We start from the raw sequence: 18,808 nt of genomic DNA, 5'->3' as shown, positions 1-18,808 counted from the left end.
TCCAATTAATGTTGGTAATCGAATGTATGTGTGTGCATGAGGGTTAGGAAGATTGAGGAGTTATAAAATCTTTTTGTATATATAGATTCATCTCATTATCATTTGAAACTTGGTTTATTAATAAATAGTTAATTGTGTTGTTTAAAGAAACCTGGTTTGGCATGCTTTATTCTGGGGATAAATAAAATGATTGGGCTATTTTTCTGGTAGGTGGGGGTACTTTACTAATATGCTGTGACCTGTGGAATACTGGGATTGAATCAACAGTGCATTACTCCCACCTCAGTCGTAACACTGTCATGACAGTAAAAGACACAAGTTTCATATCAGAAATAGGCAGTAACCTAGGGGCTAAAAAGAGTGAGGAAATTAAGGAAATTAATATCAAATAGTCATTTGGTAGTACAGAACTTGAGTATTGCCAGAGAGAAGGATTGGAGAAACTGAAGGGACTAAAATCTGACAAATCCCAGGGACCTGATGGCCTACACCCTAGGGCTCTAAAAGAGCTAGCTGCAGAGATAGCGGTGATTTTCCAAAATTCCTTAGATTCGGGAATGGTCCCATCAGATTGGAAGTTGGTAAATGTTACACTGCTTTTCAAGAATGGAGGGAGAGAGAAAACAAGGAACTACAGGCTAGTTAGCCCAACATCAGTTGTTGGGAAAATGCTGGAATCTATTATTAAGGATGTCTTAACAATGAACTTAGAAAAGCACAGTATGATTCGAACAAGTCAATATGGTTTTACTAAAGGGAAATCCTATTTGACAAATTTATTAGAGTTTTTTGAGGATGTAACCAGTAGGGTAGATTAAAGGGAACCAGTAGATGTAGTATACCTGGATTTCCAAAAGGCATTTGATAAGGTGCCAAACGAAAGCTTAATACACAAGATAAGGGCTCATGGAGTTGGGAATAATATATTAGCATGTTTGGAGGATTGATTAATGGACAGGAAGCAACAGGTGGGCATAAATGGGGCATTTTCAAGTTGACAGGCAGTGATAGTGGAGTGCCGTAAGAATCAGTGCTTGGGCCTCAGCTATTTATAATCTATATTAATGACTTAGATGAAGAGACAGAGAATAATGTATCTAAGTTTGCTGATGATACAAAGGTAGGTGGAATGGTAAGCTGTGAGGAGGACACAGCGAGGCTGCAAAGAGATATAGACAGGTTAAGTGAGCGGGCAACAAGATGACAAATCGAGTATAATGTCGGGACATGTGAAGTTATTCATTTTGGTCAGAAGAATAGAAAAGCAAAATGTTTTGTAAAAGGTGTGAAACTTTGTTGATGTTCAAAGAGACTTGGGTGTGCTTGCACAAGGAGTGCAAAAAGTTAGCATGCAGCTACAGCAAGCAATTAGGAAGGCAAATGGCATGTTGGCCTTTATTCCAAGGGGATTGGAGTACAGAAATAAAGAAGTTTTGTTGAGACCACATTTGAAGTACTCTGTGCTGTTTTGGTCTCCACATTGAAGAAAGGATATACTTGCGTTGGAGGTGGTACAGTGTAAGTTCACTAAATTGGTCCCTAGGATGAGAGGCTGAGTAAATTGGGCCTATATTCTCTGGAGTTTAGAAGAATGATCTCATTGAAAATTACAAGATTCTGAAGGGGTTGAATAGGGGTAGACACTGTTCGGGGAATCTAAAACACTGGGCACAGTCTCCGGATAAGGGGCCGATCATTTAGGACTGAGATGAGGAGAAATTACTTCACTCAAAGGGTTGTGAATCTTTGGAATTCTCTATCCCAGAGGGTTCTGGTGCTCCATTGTTGAATACATGTAGTCATAGAGTTGTACAGCACAGAAACAGGCCCTTCGGCCCATCGTGTCTTTGCCGGCCATCAAGCACCTATCTAATCTAATCCCATTTTCCAGCACTTGGCCTGTAGCCTTGTATGCTATGGCATTTCAAGTACTCATCGAAATACTTCTTAAATGTTTGTGAGGGTTCCTGCCTCTACTACATCTTCAGGCAGTGTGTTTCAGATTCCAACCACCCTCTGGGTGTAAAACATTTTCCTCAAATCCCCTCTAAACCTCCTGCCACTTACCTTAAATCTATGCCCCCTTGGTTATTGATCCCTCCGCTAAGGGAAAACGTTTCTTCCTATCTATCCTATCAATGCCCCTCATAATTTTGTATACCTCAATCAGGTCCCCCTCAGCCTTCTCTGCTCTAAGGAAAACAACCCGAGCCTATCCAGTCTCTCTTCATAGCTGAAATGCTCCAGCCCAGGCAACATCCTGGTGAATTTCCTCTGCACCCTCTCCAGTGCAATCACATCCTTCCTATAGTGTGGGTAAGACTGGGATAGACAGATTTCTGGTCTCTCCGGGAATCAAGGGATATGGTGAGCGGGCGGGAAATTAGAGTTGAAGCCTAAGATCAGCCATGATCGTATTGAATGGCGGAGCAGGCTCAACGGGCCATATGGTCTGCTCCTATTCCTTGTGTTCTTGTGGGCCCGTGTGTCTTCAGGAAAATTTCAATCCATTGCTAGAATAGGGACTGATTTTCCCTATTAAGTACCCTACGTGGCTACCCGCCGCTATTGGGAGGAGGCAGAAACATGTTGCGGAGCCGTCCCAACCTGATTATATTGGAATTTTCACTACCCTTGGCTCCAAAGCCATCTTCCTGGGGCTGGGAAAATTCAGTCCTAGATTTCAGATTTATTGCATTTATCTGTTTACAGAAAAAGTTGAATCTCGGCAATAATTTAACACAATAAAAATATATTTAACATTTTTAATTGCAGCTTATAGACCCAGGAAAGGTACAGACTGTGATGGAGTCCTCTGTTGGCTATGCTGTAACTACTTTGCAATTTCTGACGGCCTTTTGGTTTTCACAGTCAACATATAAAATCATGCAACACCACCCTGAGAAACGGCCATTTTATCTTCTCTTCTTTCCGGCGTTCACCTTGTGGTGAGTCTGCCCATTAGTTAATTGGTTTCTTTGCAAACAGTTAAAGGAGGATGGGCTGCTATTTTTTGACAGAGACAGCCTAGAAGAGCCCAGCATCATTGCAGTCTGGTGTGTCCCGTGTGATGCCGTGATATTTTCCTGACAAATTTATATTATCACATGCTTTATAAATGGAGACAACTGTTGTCCTACTACTTTAGGGGAGTGGGGCTGTTTCCCTGGCTTTCTGTATGCAGTTGTTTGGAATATGTGATGTTGGCATAGTGGTAATGCCACTGGACAAGTAATCCTAAGGCCCAGTCTAATGCCCTCGGGACATGGGCTCAAATCCCACCTTGGCAGCTGGTGGAATTTAAATGCAATTAATTCATAGAATTCTGGAATTGAAAGCTACTTTCAGTTTCATGACACCGATACTATCATCGATTGTCATAAAAACCCAACTGGTTCATTAATGTCCTTTAGGGAAGGAAATCTGCTGCCCTTTCCTGATCTGGCCTACATGTGACTCCAGACCCATAGGAATGTGTTTGTCTCTTAACTGCCCTCTGAACTGGCCTAGCAAACTATTCAGTTTAAGGGCGATTAGGAATGGGCAATTGTGCCCATGAAAGAATTTTAAAAAGTGTCTAAATACTGGAAAAATATTGCTGAATTACTTGGTCATTAGAAGAGGTGATCCAGCATTTGCACAATAAATAGTCCTTTGTGGGCTTCCTCTGGAACTTAAGACAATAGTGATCTGAATTGTTGTTTTTTAAAAAATCTTCGGGTATAGATATATGGCCTGAACTACCCATATTCCGGGCACAAGCCAATTACGTGGCTTAAAAGATCTTGGAATTTTTGCTGAGTTATGTGTGTAGCTACAATATGCCTAAGTCTCAAATCTTCTGCCCAAACAAATCTCTGTTCACAAAACTGGCCACACCCTCAACCCTTAAATCTTGTATTGGTCAAAGGGACTCTTCACATTAGGACCAGATATTTAGGTACAGCAGGAAAGAAAGTCATTCTTCTGGAGTTTTATTGCAGTTTTTTGAGCATTCAGTTTTAAAACTGAGACCTGCTTTCTGTGTTCTGTTTCTTTTAATGCATCTTGTTTTTAATTCTTTCATGGGTTGTGGTCATCGCTGGCAAATCCAGCATTTGTTGCCCATCCCTAATTGCCCTAGAAAACTGGGTGGCTTGCTATGCCATCTCAGAGGATAGTTAAGAGTCAACCACATTGCGTTGGGTCTGAAGTCGCATGTAGGCTAGACCCAGTAAGGACAACAGATTTCCTTCCCTAAAGGACATTAGTGATTCAGATGGGTTTTTAATGACAATTGATGGTGGTCTCTTGGCACCGTTACTGAGACGAGCTTTCAATTCCAGATTTTTATTTATTTATTGAATTTAAAGTCCACCAGCTGCCATGGTGGGATTTGAACCAATGTCCCCAGGCCATTAGCCTGGGCCTCTAGATTACTAGTTCATATTACCGCTATGCCACTGTCTCCTCTATGTCATAAGTATGTCACATTGAAAACTAGATGAACTTCCCAATTATATGTTGTGCCGAAATGATAGTTAAATGAGTTGAAACAAATTTTCATACTTCTAAAATATACGGTGGGAATTTGGCACTTGCCTTAGGCCCAATTGTTAATACTGATTTTCACTCATTTTATGTTTGGAAGGATACTTGTCATCAGGAAATAGACACTATTTCAGATCTAACCATTGGGTAGTGCCCACGAAGCAAACTCCAGTCTTTTTGAGTCTGCTGTACTTAAGTCACGTAAGGCAATCCACTTTAGAACTTCTGAATGTAGAGATACTCTACAAGACACAAAATAGCGATGAATCCAAGTTTAGAGCATATTTAGTGCACAGCTGAACAGAAGTCCTCGAGGCGGCTAACATCTCCAGCTTATACACACTACTGAGTCAGCGGCGCTTGAGATGGCTTGGCCATGTGAGCCGCATGGAAGATGGCAGGATCCCCAAAGACATATTGTACAGCGAGCTCGCCACTAGTATCAGACCCACCGTCCGTCCATGTCTCCGCTTTAAAGATGTCTGCAAATGTGACATGAAGTCCTGTGACATTGATCACAAGTCGTGGGAGTCAGTTGCCAGCGTTCGCCAGAGCTGGCGGGCAGCCTTAAAGGCGGGGCTAAAGTGTGGCGAGTCGAAGAGACTTAGCAGTTGGCAGGAAAAAAGACAAAAGCGCAAGGGGAGAGCCAACTGTGTAACAGCCCCGACAAACAAATTTTTCTGCAGCATCTGTGGAAGAGCCTGTCACTCTAGAATTGGCCTTTATAGCCACTCCAGGCGCTGCTCCACACACCACTGACCACCTCCAGGCGCTTACCCATTGTCTCTCGAGATAAGGAGGCCAAAGAAGAAGAAGGACCATATCTAGCCATACTTGGCCTTGCTCACCTCTGCAAAGCCCCCAGTGGGCAAAGATAACTTCAGCTACCTTTCCTCCATTTTCAACTATCCTTAAATTGCTCTCTCCTGCCCCCACCCCATGCTCATGTCTAACAAATGAAAGTTGCTTATGTATTTTTTCCCACCAAGACAAAAAAACATTTCACTGCTTTCCCTGACCTTCAATACTAGTCCTGAACCTCAATATCTCTCTTTCTTTCGCATCTACCCTCACGGCCTCTCCAAGCTCATCATGTCCATGAGACCTTCCTCCTGCTTCCTCAATTCCATTCCCTCAATCAACACCACCAAAAACAGAGGATTTGATCATTAATCAAATTGCTGTTTGTGGGACCTTGCTGTGCACAAATTGCTTGCTGTGTTTGCCTACATTATGGGATTATATTTCAAAGTATTTCTTTGGCTGGGAAGTACTTTGGGCTGTCCTGAGGTCATGAAAGGCAATATATGAATGTAAGCTATTTTGTTCTTTTCTTTCCACTTTTCCCTCCCTTTCAAAACACAATCACCCATTCCTCATAAAATCCACCCTTGACCCCTTTCCTTGCAAATTAACGCTCATCTCTAACCTCACTTTCCTTTCCAAAGTATTTGAATGGGTTGTCTCCCAGATCTGTGCCCATCCCTCTTACAATTCCATTTGAATTCTTTGAATAAGGTTTCCTCCACTACCATAGCACCAAAAGTGTCTACAAGCGATTAATTTTTGTAACTGTGACCTTGGTTGATCACTCCATCCTCCTCCAAAACTTCTCCGTTATCCAGTATAGTGGCACTGTCCTTGGTTCCATGCTTATGTATCCAATTGTAGCTAGAACATCACTAACAATGCCGGCTTTTTCCTACTTCCACACCTCTGGAATTCTTCCAAGGGTTCCTCCATGACCCCTCTTTCTCGTCTACATGCTGCCTCTTGGTCACAGCCTCCACAGGCATGGAGTCAACTTTCACATGTATGCTAATGATACCCAGCTCTGCTTCTCCGCCACTTTTGTCAGTTTACCAAGTCCAGTCTTGGATGAGTTGCAGTTTTCTCCAGTTAAACATTGGGAAAACCAAAGCTGTAATCTTTGGGCCATGGCACAAGTTCTTTATCTTACCCATTAACTTCAACCACCATATTGGGTTCAATTAGACTGTTTACAACCTTAGTGTCCTATTCACTCCCCGAACTGAGCTTTGACCACATTTTTATTTCTATCAGAAAGACTGTCCAGTTCTATTTCCGCCTTTACCTCAGCCCATCTGCCTCAGAAACTGTCATCTATGCTTATGTCAAACCACCCCCCCCCCCCCCCCCGCCCACTGTAAACTTCAGCTCGCACATAACTTGGCCTGTATCCTATCCAGCAGAAAGTCCCACTTTCCCAGTCTTTGTTGGCTTCCAGTTCCCCAGTACCTCAAATTCTTGAATTTAAAACCGTCCATGGCCTCACCCCACCCCATCTCTCCAACTTCATCTTTTCCCTCAACAAAAAAAAAAGTCTGACTTATTGCACATTCTCCTCCCTCCCTTTGCCCCACTGTTGACAGTTATGATTTTATCCACCTAGGGCCCTTGCTCTGGAATTTGCTCGTTAAATGATCTTTTAAACCTTTATATTGTGAATTATGATAATTGATTAGACCTCTGTGAATGCATTATCTGTTTTTTTTTTCTTCCCCACAGGTTTTTTGCAGTGCCAATCAGCAGTCTTTTTGGACAATTTATAATCGTAAACTGGAAACGTGAGCGTATCATGAACACGATCTCGCTGTTTTTAAAGTTCTTTGTCTATGCTGTTATGCTGGTAGGTGAAAGTTTTAGACATTTGTGATGCTAAGTGTAAATAAAGTGAGCTGTGTTAATATGCATTTTCTTTCACTGTTAATTGGGTACTTCAATAGAAAGTCCTTTTAAGATTTCACCTTTTAAAAAATAAACTAGTGCATTGATAACACCTACCAATAATTTTTTTCTGAAATAAAATATAAACAAAAGGCAGCAAGAGGAAGGAACAATGCTGATCTTCAATCCTGCCAACATCCCACAGCTGAGCAGGCTGTAAACTGAGGACAGAGCAATGTAGAGCCCCAAGTCAGCCGACGGCTTCTGACAGTGGGAAAGAGTGCCACACGTGGCTGCACAGCTTGAAATACACACAACTGTTGTGCTAAATAAATGCAGATCAAAGGGAAGAAGCATTTTATGTACTTTATGCACAAAAATGTAATTATGCAGACAATTGTCAAATCAAATGTGGGATTAATTAATATTTGAACTTGTTTGATTATAAATTTAAGATAAACTCTTGTTTTTCAGTTTCTAACCAGGCCATTCCATACGAACTTAAGATTTCCTTATCACATTGACACCTCACGGATTGCACTTATGAGATATGCATCAGAATCCCAGGAAAACTTAGAAAAATTAGGACACCGCATATATAGAAATATCAGTGTCACAAATTTCATCAATGACGCTTCCACAGCTCCCAATGCTAATGGATCCAATATAGGCGGCCCGCGAGAGGTAAGATAATGAAACCATTGTCGATTGTTGTAAAAACCCATCTGGTTCACTAATGTCCTTTAGGGAAGGAAATCTGCTGCCCTTACCTGGTCTGGCCTACATGTGACTCCAGACCCACAACAATGTGGTTGACTCTTACATGCCCTCTGAAATGGCCTAGCAAGCCACTCAGGTCAAGGCCAATAGGGATGGACTCGCCAGTGACTCCCACATCGCATGAACAAATTTTTAAAAAAGCTATCCATTGAGTTTTAAAACGGCTTGTGTAGAAAGCTGGTGTTAGCATCTGTGTTAGAATCCAGCTTTGGGAGAGCAAATGTTTTTCTTGGCTGTGATTCATTGATGGAATATGGTAGGGTAGTATTGAGCCAGTTCTCCAATGCTCAAAATTGACTATAATTCACCACAAATGTACATTAAATTCCGAATTTCATGCAGCAATTGTACAAGGAAGGTTGATGCAGAAAATGGGATGCTTCTCTTTCACACACAATACATCTTAAATAACTGTCAGGCATATCTGGGTTAGTTAGAATTGAATGAGGTAACCATACATGATCTCCTGACTTTAAATTTATGTCTTGGCTACCAAAGTCTTATATTCTCTCATATATTAACAGTTTTAAAACTAAAGAGATAATGGGTTCAATCAAGTCAGCATCTGAGACAAAGGGGGAACATCTTTTTTCAAATTTAAAGTCATTATATCAAAGGCCGGTCCTGAAAGTTGTCAATTGAATTATATCAGAGCAGCTCTTCCATGCTATTCTTACAAAATCCAGCAGTGAAATGATAAATGGAGGCAAGGAGCCAGAAATCATTAAGTATGATATATGATGGTTCTAAATAGCTTCTTAGCCCCTAATATTGGCTGCAAAAGTTTTCCTTCATTTTCCTAAATCTTTTTGAGTGAACTTAATTGGTAAGCTTGTCCAATTTAGAACGTCATTATTTTGAAACATGCCTCCTTATCCATTACAAAAGTGTGTTGTTGGGAATTGTGGATGAGCACATTATTTTGTCGTTAGCTGTTGATGCTGACACAAGTGTGGACTTCACTTGTAATGCACATCAAAAATGCAAACAGTTTATGCTTTGCCTATTTTAATGGCACAAAGTACTGTCAATGCTTCTATTTACCTGTGCAGCATCTACAGAAACATCTATATGCAGTGTTGAGTCAACTGAACATGAGGATTCTGAAACATACCTTCAATAGTATAATCTGTGGCCCAGGCCCAGTAGCAGCTAATAGCTCTAAACTTTCTGTTGCTGTAGGAAAGTTTTCAATATGAGAATGGTGGTATCCAAATCTTGTTCCAGATGTGGGTGGTTAAAACCTACAGATTTTTTGAACCTAGTCTGAAAGAAGGAAAAAAGAATACAGGATAAAGAGTAAAGTACATGTATAGAGACGCAATAGGCAAAGCTCTAATTGATTGTACTTTCAATATCGGAGGTGGAGGGGACCGGGGTAGTGGGAGATATTTCTACAAAATTACAACTTTTTAAAAAATGTGATTAACATAAATGAAGGGCCAAGACTCAAAGTCCAGGACTACCACTAAGGTTGAAAAGTGTAGTGGAGAAGATGGAATCAATCAAAAAGTAGTGATTAGGCTGCTAAGCTTGGACTTAAACCATCTGTGATTGTAGAAGGAAGGCCAGATTCAGAGATGTAAGGAATTCCACAGTTTTTGTATCCTGGGAAAGAATGAGTTTGAGTAGTAAGTAGCATGGCATGTCTTGATTTCAACACATTGATGGTAAAGGAGGAAGGTTTGGAGCAAGACCGTAAAGTTCAGAGAAGCAATGTGTACATTGTAGCTTTGATAAAGATGAGGATAAGGCCCTTGCAATCTTATCCTAGCATAAATCCCATAAAGTGGATTTTCTTATCAGGGAAACATTTGCTTTTTGCTTTTTGCCAGAACTTTCTTTACAGTGGTTAGTTGGTTCAGTATTGTGTCTGACATGCAGTTGTAGAGTGATTTTTGACTTTATTTGTTGCACCTGATAGGATACAGATTTGACTAGAGATCTCTTGGACAGAACCAAAAGCGAGATTGATTCCAGATTTGGATTCATTTAGAAGCAAGAGGTATAGACACAATAAATACTACAACTAAAACATCAAGTTTAAACTATAATTATGCTGTAGAAATGTTTCTACCCAAACTACTTTTCAAACTACTACCAGTAAAATGATGGAAGGGGTCATCAACAGTGCCATCAAGCAGCACCTGCTAAGCAATAACCTGCTCAGTGATGCTCAGTTTGGGTTCCGCCAGGGCCTCTCAGCTCCTGATCTCATTACAGCCTTGGTTCAAACATGGATAAAAGAGCTGAACTGAAGAGGTGAGGTGAGAGTGACTGCCCTTGACATCAAGGCAGCATTTGACCGAGTATGGCATCAAGGAGCCCGAGCAAAACTTGAGTCAATGGGAATCGGGGGGTGGGGGAAGCTCTCTGCTGGTTGGAGTCATACCTAACGCAAAGGAAGATGGTTGTTGGAGGTCAATCATCTGAGCTCCAGGACATCACTACAGGAGTTGCTCAGGGTAGTGTCCTAGGCCCAACCATCTTCAGCTGCTTCATCAATGACCTTCCTTCAATCATGAGGTGAGAAGTGGGGATATTTGCTGATGATTGCACAATGTTCAGCACCATTCGCAACTCCTCAGATACTGAAGCAGTCCATGTAGAAATGCAGCAAGACCTGGACAATATCCAGGCTTGGGCTGATAAGTGGCAAGTAACATTCGTGCCTCACAAGTGCCAGGCAATGACCATCTCCAACAAGAGAGAATCTAACCATCTCCCCTTGACATTCAATGGCATTACCTTGCTGAATCCCCCACTATCAACATCCTCGGGGCTACTATTGACCAGAAACTCAACTGGAGTAGCCATATAAATACCGTGGCTACAACAGCAGGTCAGAGGCTAGGAATCCTGCGGCAAGTAACTCACCTCCTGACTCCCCAAAGTCTGTCTACCATCTGCAAGGCACAAGTCAGGAGTGTGATAGAATACTCTCCACTTGCTTGGATGGGTGCAGCTCCAACAACACTCAAGAAGCTCAACACCATCCAGGACAAAGCAGCCCACTTGATTGGCACCCCATGCACAAACATTCACTCCCTCCACCACCGATGTACAGTGGCAGCAGTGTGTACCATCTGCAAGATGCACTGCAGCAACGCACCAAGACTCCTTAGACAGCACCTTCCAAACGCGCAACCTCTACCAACTACAAGGACAAGAGCAGCAAATGCATGGGAACACCACCACCTGCAAGTTCCCCTCTAAGTCACACACCATCCTGACTTGGAACTATATCACCGTTCCTTCACTGTTGCTGGGTCAAAATCCTGGAACTCCCTTCCTAACAGCACTGTGGGTCTACCTACCTCACAGGGACTGCAGAGGTTCAAGAAGGCAGCTCACCACCACCTTCTTCAGGGCAATTAGGGATGGGCAATAAATGCTGGCCTAGCCAGTGACACCCATTCATCCCATGAATGAATAAAAAAAAATCTCCCTTAGCATGGCTCCATTTGGGATCTGAAACTTGGTTGTGATGTTTAGTTGCTAAAATGGAGCTGTGTGTTTATCTGACCTCTGGGTAACTATTAAGGAAAGTCTTTGTAGATTGGCAGTTGTCTGTGTAAACCCTCATTCATGCCCTTAGTTGGAGGTCAAGTTATGACGTTCTGAAAAATCAGCCGGGAATGATTTGGCTTTCTTATTATTTACTTTTAGCCCTTTTTATATAGATTTAGAATTATGTTTTTTCACTTGTGTTTCCTTCAATTACCATAGCATAACATTGTGGATTATGTTAACTGATTCTTATAAACATACAAATTTATTTTATTTATGGCCATAAGCCCTTGCTACTTTAATTCATGAAAAATACTTTTAATTTAATCTGAAAATCCCCTTTAATTCAGAAAAGATTATAAACGTATGGTACACCCTGGAGAAAAGCCACCAATTTGCTCATGTGTGGTACCATGACTCCTTGTGCATGTGTCAGCTCCTGTATGTGCACATTGTAAGCTATGTAATATATACTCCCACCATACGGAAAAAAACAGTATTTTAGCTCAAGACAAGCTGTAGATAATGGAAGGTTAAAAAGAAATCATTTTAGGTGTGCGCAGCAGTACCATACACGGTACATATTTTTTGTGCATTTAAGGGCTCATTTTTAAAATTCACTGCTGGTGATTAACTTTACACATAAAATTAGCCTTGTACATGGCTTACAGTTTCCTTGTGATTTGTGAATGATATGAGGAGAGTTTAGAGAAGCGGGTGTTCTGAGAGCAAAGAAAGTTAAGGGAGATTTAATAAAGGTTTTCAGAATTATGAAGGGTTTTGACAGAGAAAATGGGGAGAAACTGTTTCCACTGACATGAAAGTTAATAACAATTGAGTTAAAATGATGATTTCAACTAGAGACAAAGAAGGTGAAAGTTAACTGTGTAAAGTATGAATGTTTACTGTCTGGTAAAGGTTTTAAATTGGTTCCATTTTACTTTCATTTTTATCAAGACAAACCTATGGATTTAATGAAGAACTCCCAAGTTCATCATCTGCAGGAGAGCCAGTTTTAAATGGATACAACTCTGGTTGATGCTAAAAGTGAATATGTAAAGTCCAGTATTAGAACATTACTGTTGGTATTTTAGCTGTGTGGGCATTGTCAACGCAGCTGTATTTAGAACACATGTGTATGCGTAGGTGATCTACTTTAAGTCTCATATTTCAAACATGCTTAGATACAAGAAATAAATATTGTAGTTACCTTGGTGAAATGTATCTTTTTTGTGTTGACAACTGAAAATTTGATTATAAAATAAAGACAAATGCAGGTCTTTCTTGGATCTGGACATTGCTTGACACAGAAAAAGTCTAAATTCCTGACATTTTTCTTTTTACACAAGCTAATATCTTATATTCATTCATGTGATATGGGTGCCATTGCCAAGGCCAGCATTTATTGTCCATAATTAATTGCCCTTGAGAAGGTGAATTGTGCTAAATGATGTATGAATAGAAAACTAAGGACAACCAAGAAGATTGCTATTTTGACCTACACTAATTTGAAAGGAGCAAAGTGGTGCTTTTAAACTGGTGTGACTTGGTGCTCTTTTGATTCCCCATCCTGTCCTGTACCCTTTTTTTTGTCAAAACTGTGAAGTTTAAAAGGAAAACTGCAAATACTATTAATTGAAATAAAGGCATAAAATGCTGGGACTACACAACAGGCCAATCTACACCTGTAAAGAGAAATGACAGGTTATGATATTTCAGGTGTCATTTATCAGAACTGAAGTCTAAAAGATAGATGGAAAAACAAATGAAAAGAAAGGGGAGGGAGAGAACCAGCAGACACAACATTCACATAGAAGATTGGGTGCATCGTGATTTTAAAGAATATAGGAATGTGAGCAAGTACAGATCCAATTCATCTGGATGGTCCCAATAACTAATATCGCTAAATTGTCCGCTCTCTCAAATATCTATATAATTCTCTAAACTTTTCCAAATTATCTTCTTGCTTGGACAATCCATTCACACTTTCACTACCCTCTGCACAACCTAGTTGAAACTAAAATCTCTGTGCAATTCCCTTTTCTAAATTTAAGCCCAGGTCCCCGAGTCCGAGAGTTTGTGACAATCTCAAACGCATTATCAGGGTTCAATTATCTATTCACTGAAGAATTCTGAATACTTGACCTCCTTTACTCTGGAGAAAACAATCCCAGACTCTTCAACCTTTTCTCAAAGCTATCGTGTATTCAAGAACAAAAGAAAGCACTTCCAGATATATAGGGCCTTTCACAACCTCAGGACATACCAAAGCAAATTGAGTACTTTTAAAGTGTAGTCACTGTTGTAACGTAGGAAACACAGCAGAGTTTGTAGGTCTCAAAACAGAAATGAAATAGTCAAATCAAGTTTTTAGGTGTTGGAAATGTATAGGGAGGGAATTTCAGAATTTAGGGCCGAGGCAGTTGAAGGCACGGCCGCCGATTGTGGAGTGAATTTAAATCAGGGATGCTCAAGACGCCAGAATTGGAGGAGCGCAGAAATTTCGGAGAATTGTAGGGTTGAAGGTTACAGAGATAGGGAGGATACATGGAAGAGAATTTAAAAATGGAATATCCCTGTAGCCTAGAACTATTTAGTTTACACTGTCTGTTAGTTGCCTTCCTTGGTATCATTACCTTGTATTTATCCACATTAAATGCCATTTGCCTCTCATCCGCTCATGTTCTCAATCTATCCAGATCCCTGCATATTTGATTTGCCTATTCTCTACAAGCCTATTTGGGAAGACAGTTGTCTACTGAGCGTAGCGGTATGAAGGGGTTTAATTGACATACATATTTGAAACTAGAAAAGAACATTCAATGGAATGACAGACCTGCAACTGTCTGCACTTTTGACTATTTTGTTAACCTGCTTGCTGGAGTGCTTTTGGTCAGGGGCCTATTATGCAACAAATTCAATATTCCTCGTCAACTTTCAAAGGACGCAAATCATGACAATCATAATAAATACAGTTCAAAATTAGTTAATTTTCAACAAGCATTGGTGCTGATTGGAAAACCTAAAATTTACCAGGAAGCAAAACGTACTTTTTTTTTGTTTTGAGGGAGGTACAGGAATGCTATTGTTAATGATTGCATTTACTAAACTCAGTTGTTATTCAGTTATCGGTCTGTTGAGTGGAGTAACTCAAACCTTGATGATTTAATTGCTGCTCATTGTTTTAAGTCAGGCTCAGTTGCCTGGTAGCATTTGTTGTCTAGACTCACACCTGAAGAATGGAAAAGACCATCCTGCAGCATGGATCAGCATTTCCCAGGAGACAGAAGATCCCTCAGATCAACACAAAATGAACAGGTTTGAAAAAAAAAATGCAAAACGAAATACTGCGGGTGTTAGAAATCTGACACAAAAACAGAACATGCTGCAAAAATACTCCGCAGATCTGGTAGCATCTGTGACGAGAGAAACGGAGTTAACATTTCATGACAATGAAAAGTCATAGACCTGAAATGTTAACTGTTTCTTTCTGCACTGATGCCACGAGGCCTGTTGAGTATTTTCATGCTCTGTTATTTTAGCTTTTAAAAAATCATTATATTCCACAATATTTACAGGCAGTCTTTTGAGTTGGAATGGGAATTAACACCCTATTGGCTGCTACAATGTATCTATTTTTTGTGTCTGACGTGCATGGCGATGGTCCCGCCTCCTCTGCGCTCTGATAGGCTGGCAAGTGAACAGGGGCAGGTGTGTATGGTTGGAATCCCTTGTCAATCAGCGAGAGCCCCGCCAGCGAATGCGAAAGTAAAAGCAGGAGGTGTTGTGGACTAATGTTGTCTTATTTTAAGGCCTTTTTTTGCCAGCTACTGACAGGAGGGAAGATTTGATTTTGTGCTGAAGATTTCCCATTATTTGCAGAGGTAGAATAAAGCTTTTATGTGCGCGTTGCGGTTTCAGAGGTGCGAATGATAAGTGTGTTTAAAGAAGGACTGGCCTGCAGAGCTCTGTACAAACACAGAGCCCAGGCCAAATACTGTGCGCAAAGCAGCTTGCCTTCACATCATGCCATCTTTTTTTTCTTAAAAGGTTTGTAATCCAGGGTTAGTGTCAAATTTAGGGGGCGAAATGGAGATGGTGGGGGTTGGAATGACTCACCAGCAGCAGCCTTGCTTTGGGGCCTGATTTGTCAGTAAGGGGCAGTGAACGAGAGGTTTTGTTTTGAGGTACGAGAGAATTGGAATGACAGCTTTGTGTGCTTTTTCTAGAAATGCTTTCATCATTACTCCCAGCCGCCAAATTTAGTTGCTTTTTAATCACGAGGAAAGCATGACAATAGAGTCTGTAATCAGAGTCAGGGTCCTTAGGTCAAAGATGCAAACCGTAAAATATATTATTCAGCGAGGTCTTTATTGCTCTCTTTCCTAAAAAAAAACAGAACTATTCAAATATGCTAAAAGTATACCGTCTGTAAACGGCTTTCACTTATCACCCAAGTAAACCTGTGTTAGCCAGTGATGTGTTAATGCTGATCCACTCAAAAGTGGACCTTTTAATTGACTCCAAAGACTTTTCAGTGTAAAGTAGAGGTATTTGAATGGCAAATAGCACTGCATGGTGTAAGGGTAGATATCTGCAGGATGCCATGCCCTGCCAAAACACTTGCCTTATGTAGAGTATGGACTCTGCAGTCTGTGCAAATCTGCATTGTAATTGTGTTTTAATCCTTGTACAGATTATATTCAGGGAGCATTTCTTTTCTGGAAGTGCCCATTTTCACCCATTCTAATTTACTTTCACCTAACCAGAGATGTAGCAGAGTTTTTTTTTCTTTTAAAGTATTTTTCTGGGACATGGAAAAGTGAAAAGGTGGTCAGTGTACTTGCTGTACTTCCAGGTGAAACAGTAAGAGAAGGTACAGAATTATCTCCCACTATTGGATACATGTCCTAGTTTGCTGCTAATAAGAGTACGTGCTGAGAGATGTTATTTAAAAGTAAGGCATCATCCCCAGATTACAATCAATTAAAAAGAAAACTTGTGTTGAAACTTGTATATAAAATCTTACAGGAGCTTTTTTTTAAAAAACTGAGGATTTGTGATGCTTCATGGCATATGTGGTGAAAGGGACAATCTCACAGCTTGACGTTCTGTTAGTTTAAATAACTTGTTATTCTCCCAAATGAGATTATAACACTTTGTTTTGTTTTGTTTCTGTAGCATGTTGTTCTGGCGGAATTGGTACAGTTCCCAGTATCTGGGGGGAAGATCTGCATCCCAGTTTTCTGATGGCAGTTTCCTTTTTGCCCCGGATCCGGAAGAGTCACTGTCCCAGATGATAAATCGCACGTTAATGGATGACGCTGCAGCACCAGATGAGGATCTGGAATCTGCTGTCTTATTTGGAAACTTACGTGGGAATGTAGTTGGGATGCGTTATTATACTGGAGTGGTAAGACTTCTCTCTTCCATCCCAGTGTGATATTAATTTTCCATACTTAAGTTATACCTTCAGTTTGCAATGTATGAAGAGTGCAATAACCAGTTGAAGTATTGATTTAAGTGCAGAAAATTGATGACATATTTGTATAGCACCTTTAACATAATAAAACATCCCAAGGTGCTTCACAGGAGCATTTTAAAGCAAAAGCTTTGTCTAAGACGTATGTTTTAAGGAGCATCTTAAAGGCTGAAAGAGGGAGGATGCCAGAGAGGTTTAGAAAGGGAAATACAGAGCTTGGGACCTAGGCAGCTGAAGACATTAGCAACCAGTGGAGGAGCAATTAAAATCAGGGATGTTCAAGAGGCCAGAATTAGATGAGCGCAGACATTTCGGACGGTTATGGGGCTGGAGGAGATTAGAGTTGGGAGGGGTGAGGCCATGGAGGAATTTGAAAACAAGCATGAGAACTTAAAAATGGTGGCGTTGCTTGATCGGGAACCATTGAAGGTCAGTGAACAGAGGGGTGATAGGTGAACGGGATTTGGTGCGAGTTAAGACACAGGCAGCAGAGTTTTGGATGATCTCAAGTTTGCGGAGGGTAGAATATGGGAGACCAGTCAGGAGTGCTTTGGAATAATCAAGTCTATAGGTAACAAGGGCATGGATGAGGGTTTCAGCAACAGATGAGCTGAGGCAGGGGTGAAGTCGGGGGATATTATGGAGGTGGAAATAGGCAGTCTTAATGACGGAGCGGATATGTGGTTGTCAGCTCATCCCTGGGTCATGTATGCTACCAAGGTTTTGAACAGACTGGTTTAGTCTCTGACTGTTGCCAGGGAGAGGGATGGAGTTGGTAGCTAGGGAACAGAGTTTGCAGCAAGGACCAAGGACAATGGCTTCAGTCTTCCCAACACTTAAGTGGAGTATATAAAAGTATAGAAGTTTCTTATTATTTGAGAGCCTTTCAGAAAAATTAAAGGTATTTGAAGAACTAAATGGGATCAATGCTGCTGTATAAAATCTGTAGTTTATTGTTTTTGAACAACTTCACACAGATCTGATTGCATCTATGCATTGCCCTTTTTTTTTGGACTTCCCTGATCTGTACCTCAACTCCATTTATTTGCCTTTGATCCCTATCCCTGAATACCTTTGCCTAATAAAAAATCTTGTCATCTCAAAATCTTAAATTTCTATCTACAGTTCTTTGGTTTCTACTATCCTTTGTGTCGGGTGGGGTGGGGTGGTGGGGGGGGGTGGGAGATGGCAGAAAAGTGCTTCCTGATTTCACTCCTCAATGGTTTAAGCTGTAATTTTTATTGTGCTCCCCTACTCTTGAACTCCCCTACCAGAGGAAATGGCTTCTCTTTGTCTACTCTTATCAAATTGCTTTATCATTTTAAACACCTCAATTTTCGAAACTCCTGGAAATACAAGCCAGGTTTATTTAATCTACCTTTCTAACTTAACTCATTGAGCTTGGTATCATTCTAGTTAATCTGTGCTGTATCACCACCTGAGCCAATATATTGTTCCAGAGATGAAGTACCAAAACAGAATGCAGTACTCCAGATGGGGTCTGATGAAGGCTGTACAACTGAAGCATCATTTCCTTAATTTTTGAATTCCAACCACCTTGCAGTAAAGGCCAACATTGTTCTTTCTGATTACTTTTTGCATTTTGTTCATTTGAGTGGATAAATTAAAAGATTTGTTCAGGAGTCTGCTGTCTTCAGTACACAGAACCTCATAGACCCTAAGACATCTGATAACCCATAATTGGTGTTAATCATATGAAGTGGCCTATATTTTATGATCATTATTTGAATGTGTTTTTGTGTTATGGCTACTCATAAAACAGGTTGATGAATTCTATTTAAAAACAATGAAGGGAAC

General features: G+C 40.7%; 2 protein-coding genes across 2 annotated transcripts in view; both read left to right on the top strand.

The window, feature by feature from the left end:
* The window catches only part of LOC137374942 (transmembrane protein 145-like), an 83,028-nt gene extending 75,854 nt beyond the window's left edge, over positions 1 to 7,174 (top strand). The window contains exon 7 of the mRNA XM_068041555.1: positions 7,060 to 7,174. Coding sequence (XP_067897656.1) covers positions 7,060 to 7,103 — 44 coding nt within the window. The 3' untranslated portion in view covers positions 7,104 to 7,174. The remainder of the gene's footprint in view (positions 1 to 7,059) is intronic.
* An 8,068-nt stretch (positions 7,175 to 15,242) lies between these two features.
* hltf (helicase-like transcription factor) overlaps positions 15,243 to 18,808 on the top strand; it is a 71,765-nt gene continuing 68,199 nt past the window's right edge. Inside the window, exons 1-2 of the mRNA XM_068042611.1 lie at positions 15,243 to 15,392; positions 16,690 to 16,921. Of these exons, the coding sequence (XP_067898712.1) occupies positions 16,691 to 16,921 (231 nt within the window). The 5' untranslated portion in view covers positions 15,243 to 15,392; position 16,690. The remainder of the gene's footprint in view (positions 15,393 to 16,689; positions 16,922 to 18,808) is intronic.

The sequence above is a fragment of the Heterodontus francisci genome, chromosome 11 (genome assembly GCF_036365525.1).
Source record: "Heterodontus francisci isolate sHetFra1 chromosome 11, sHetFra1.hap1, whole genome shotgun sequence".
NCBI lineage: Eukaryota > Metazoa > Chordata > Chondrichthyes > Heterodontiformes > Heterodontidae > Heterodontus > Heterodontus francisci.
This window is presented reverse-complemented; position numbering and strand designations above follow the sequence as displayed.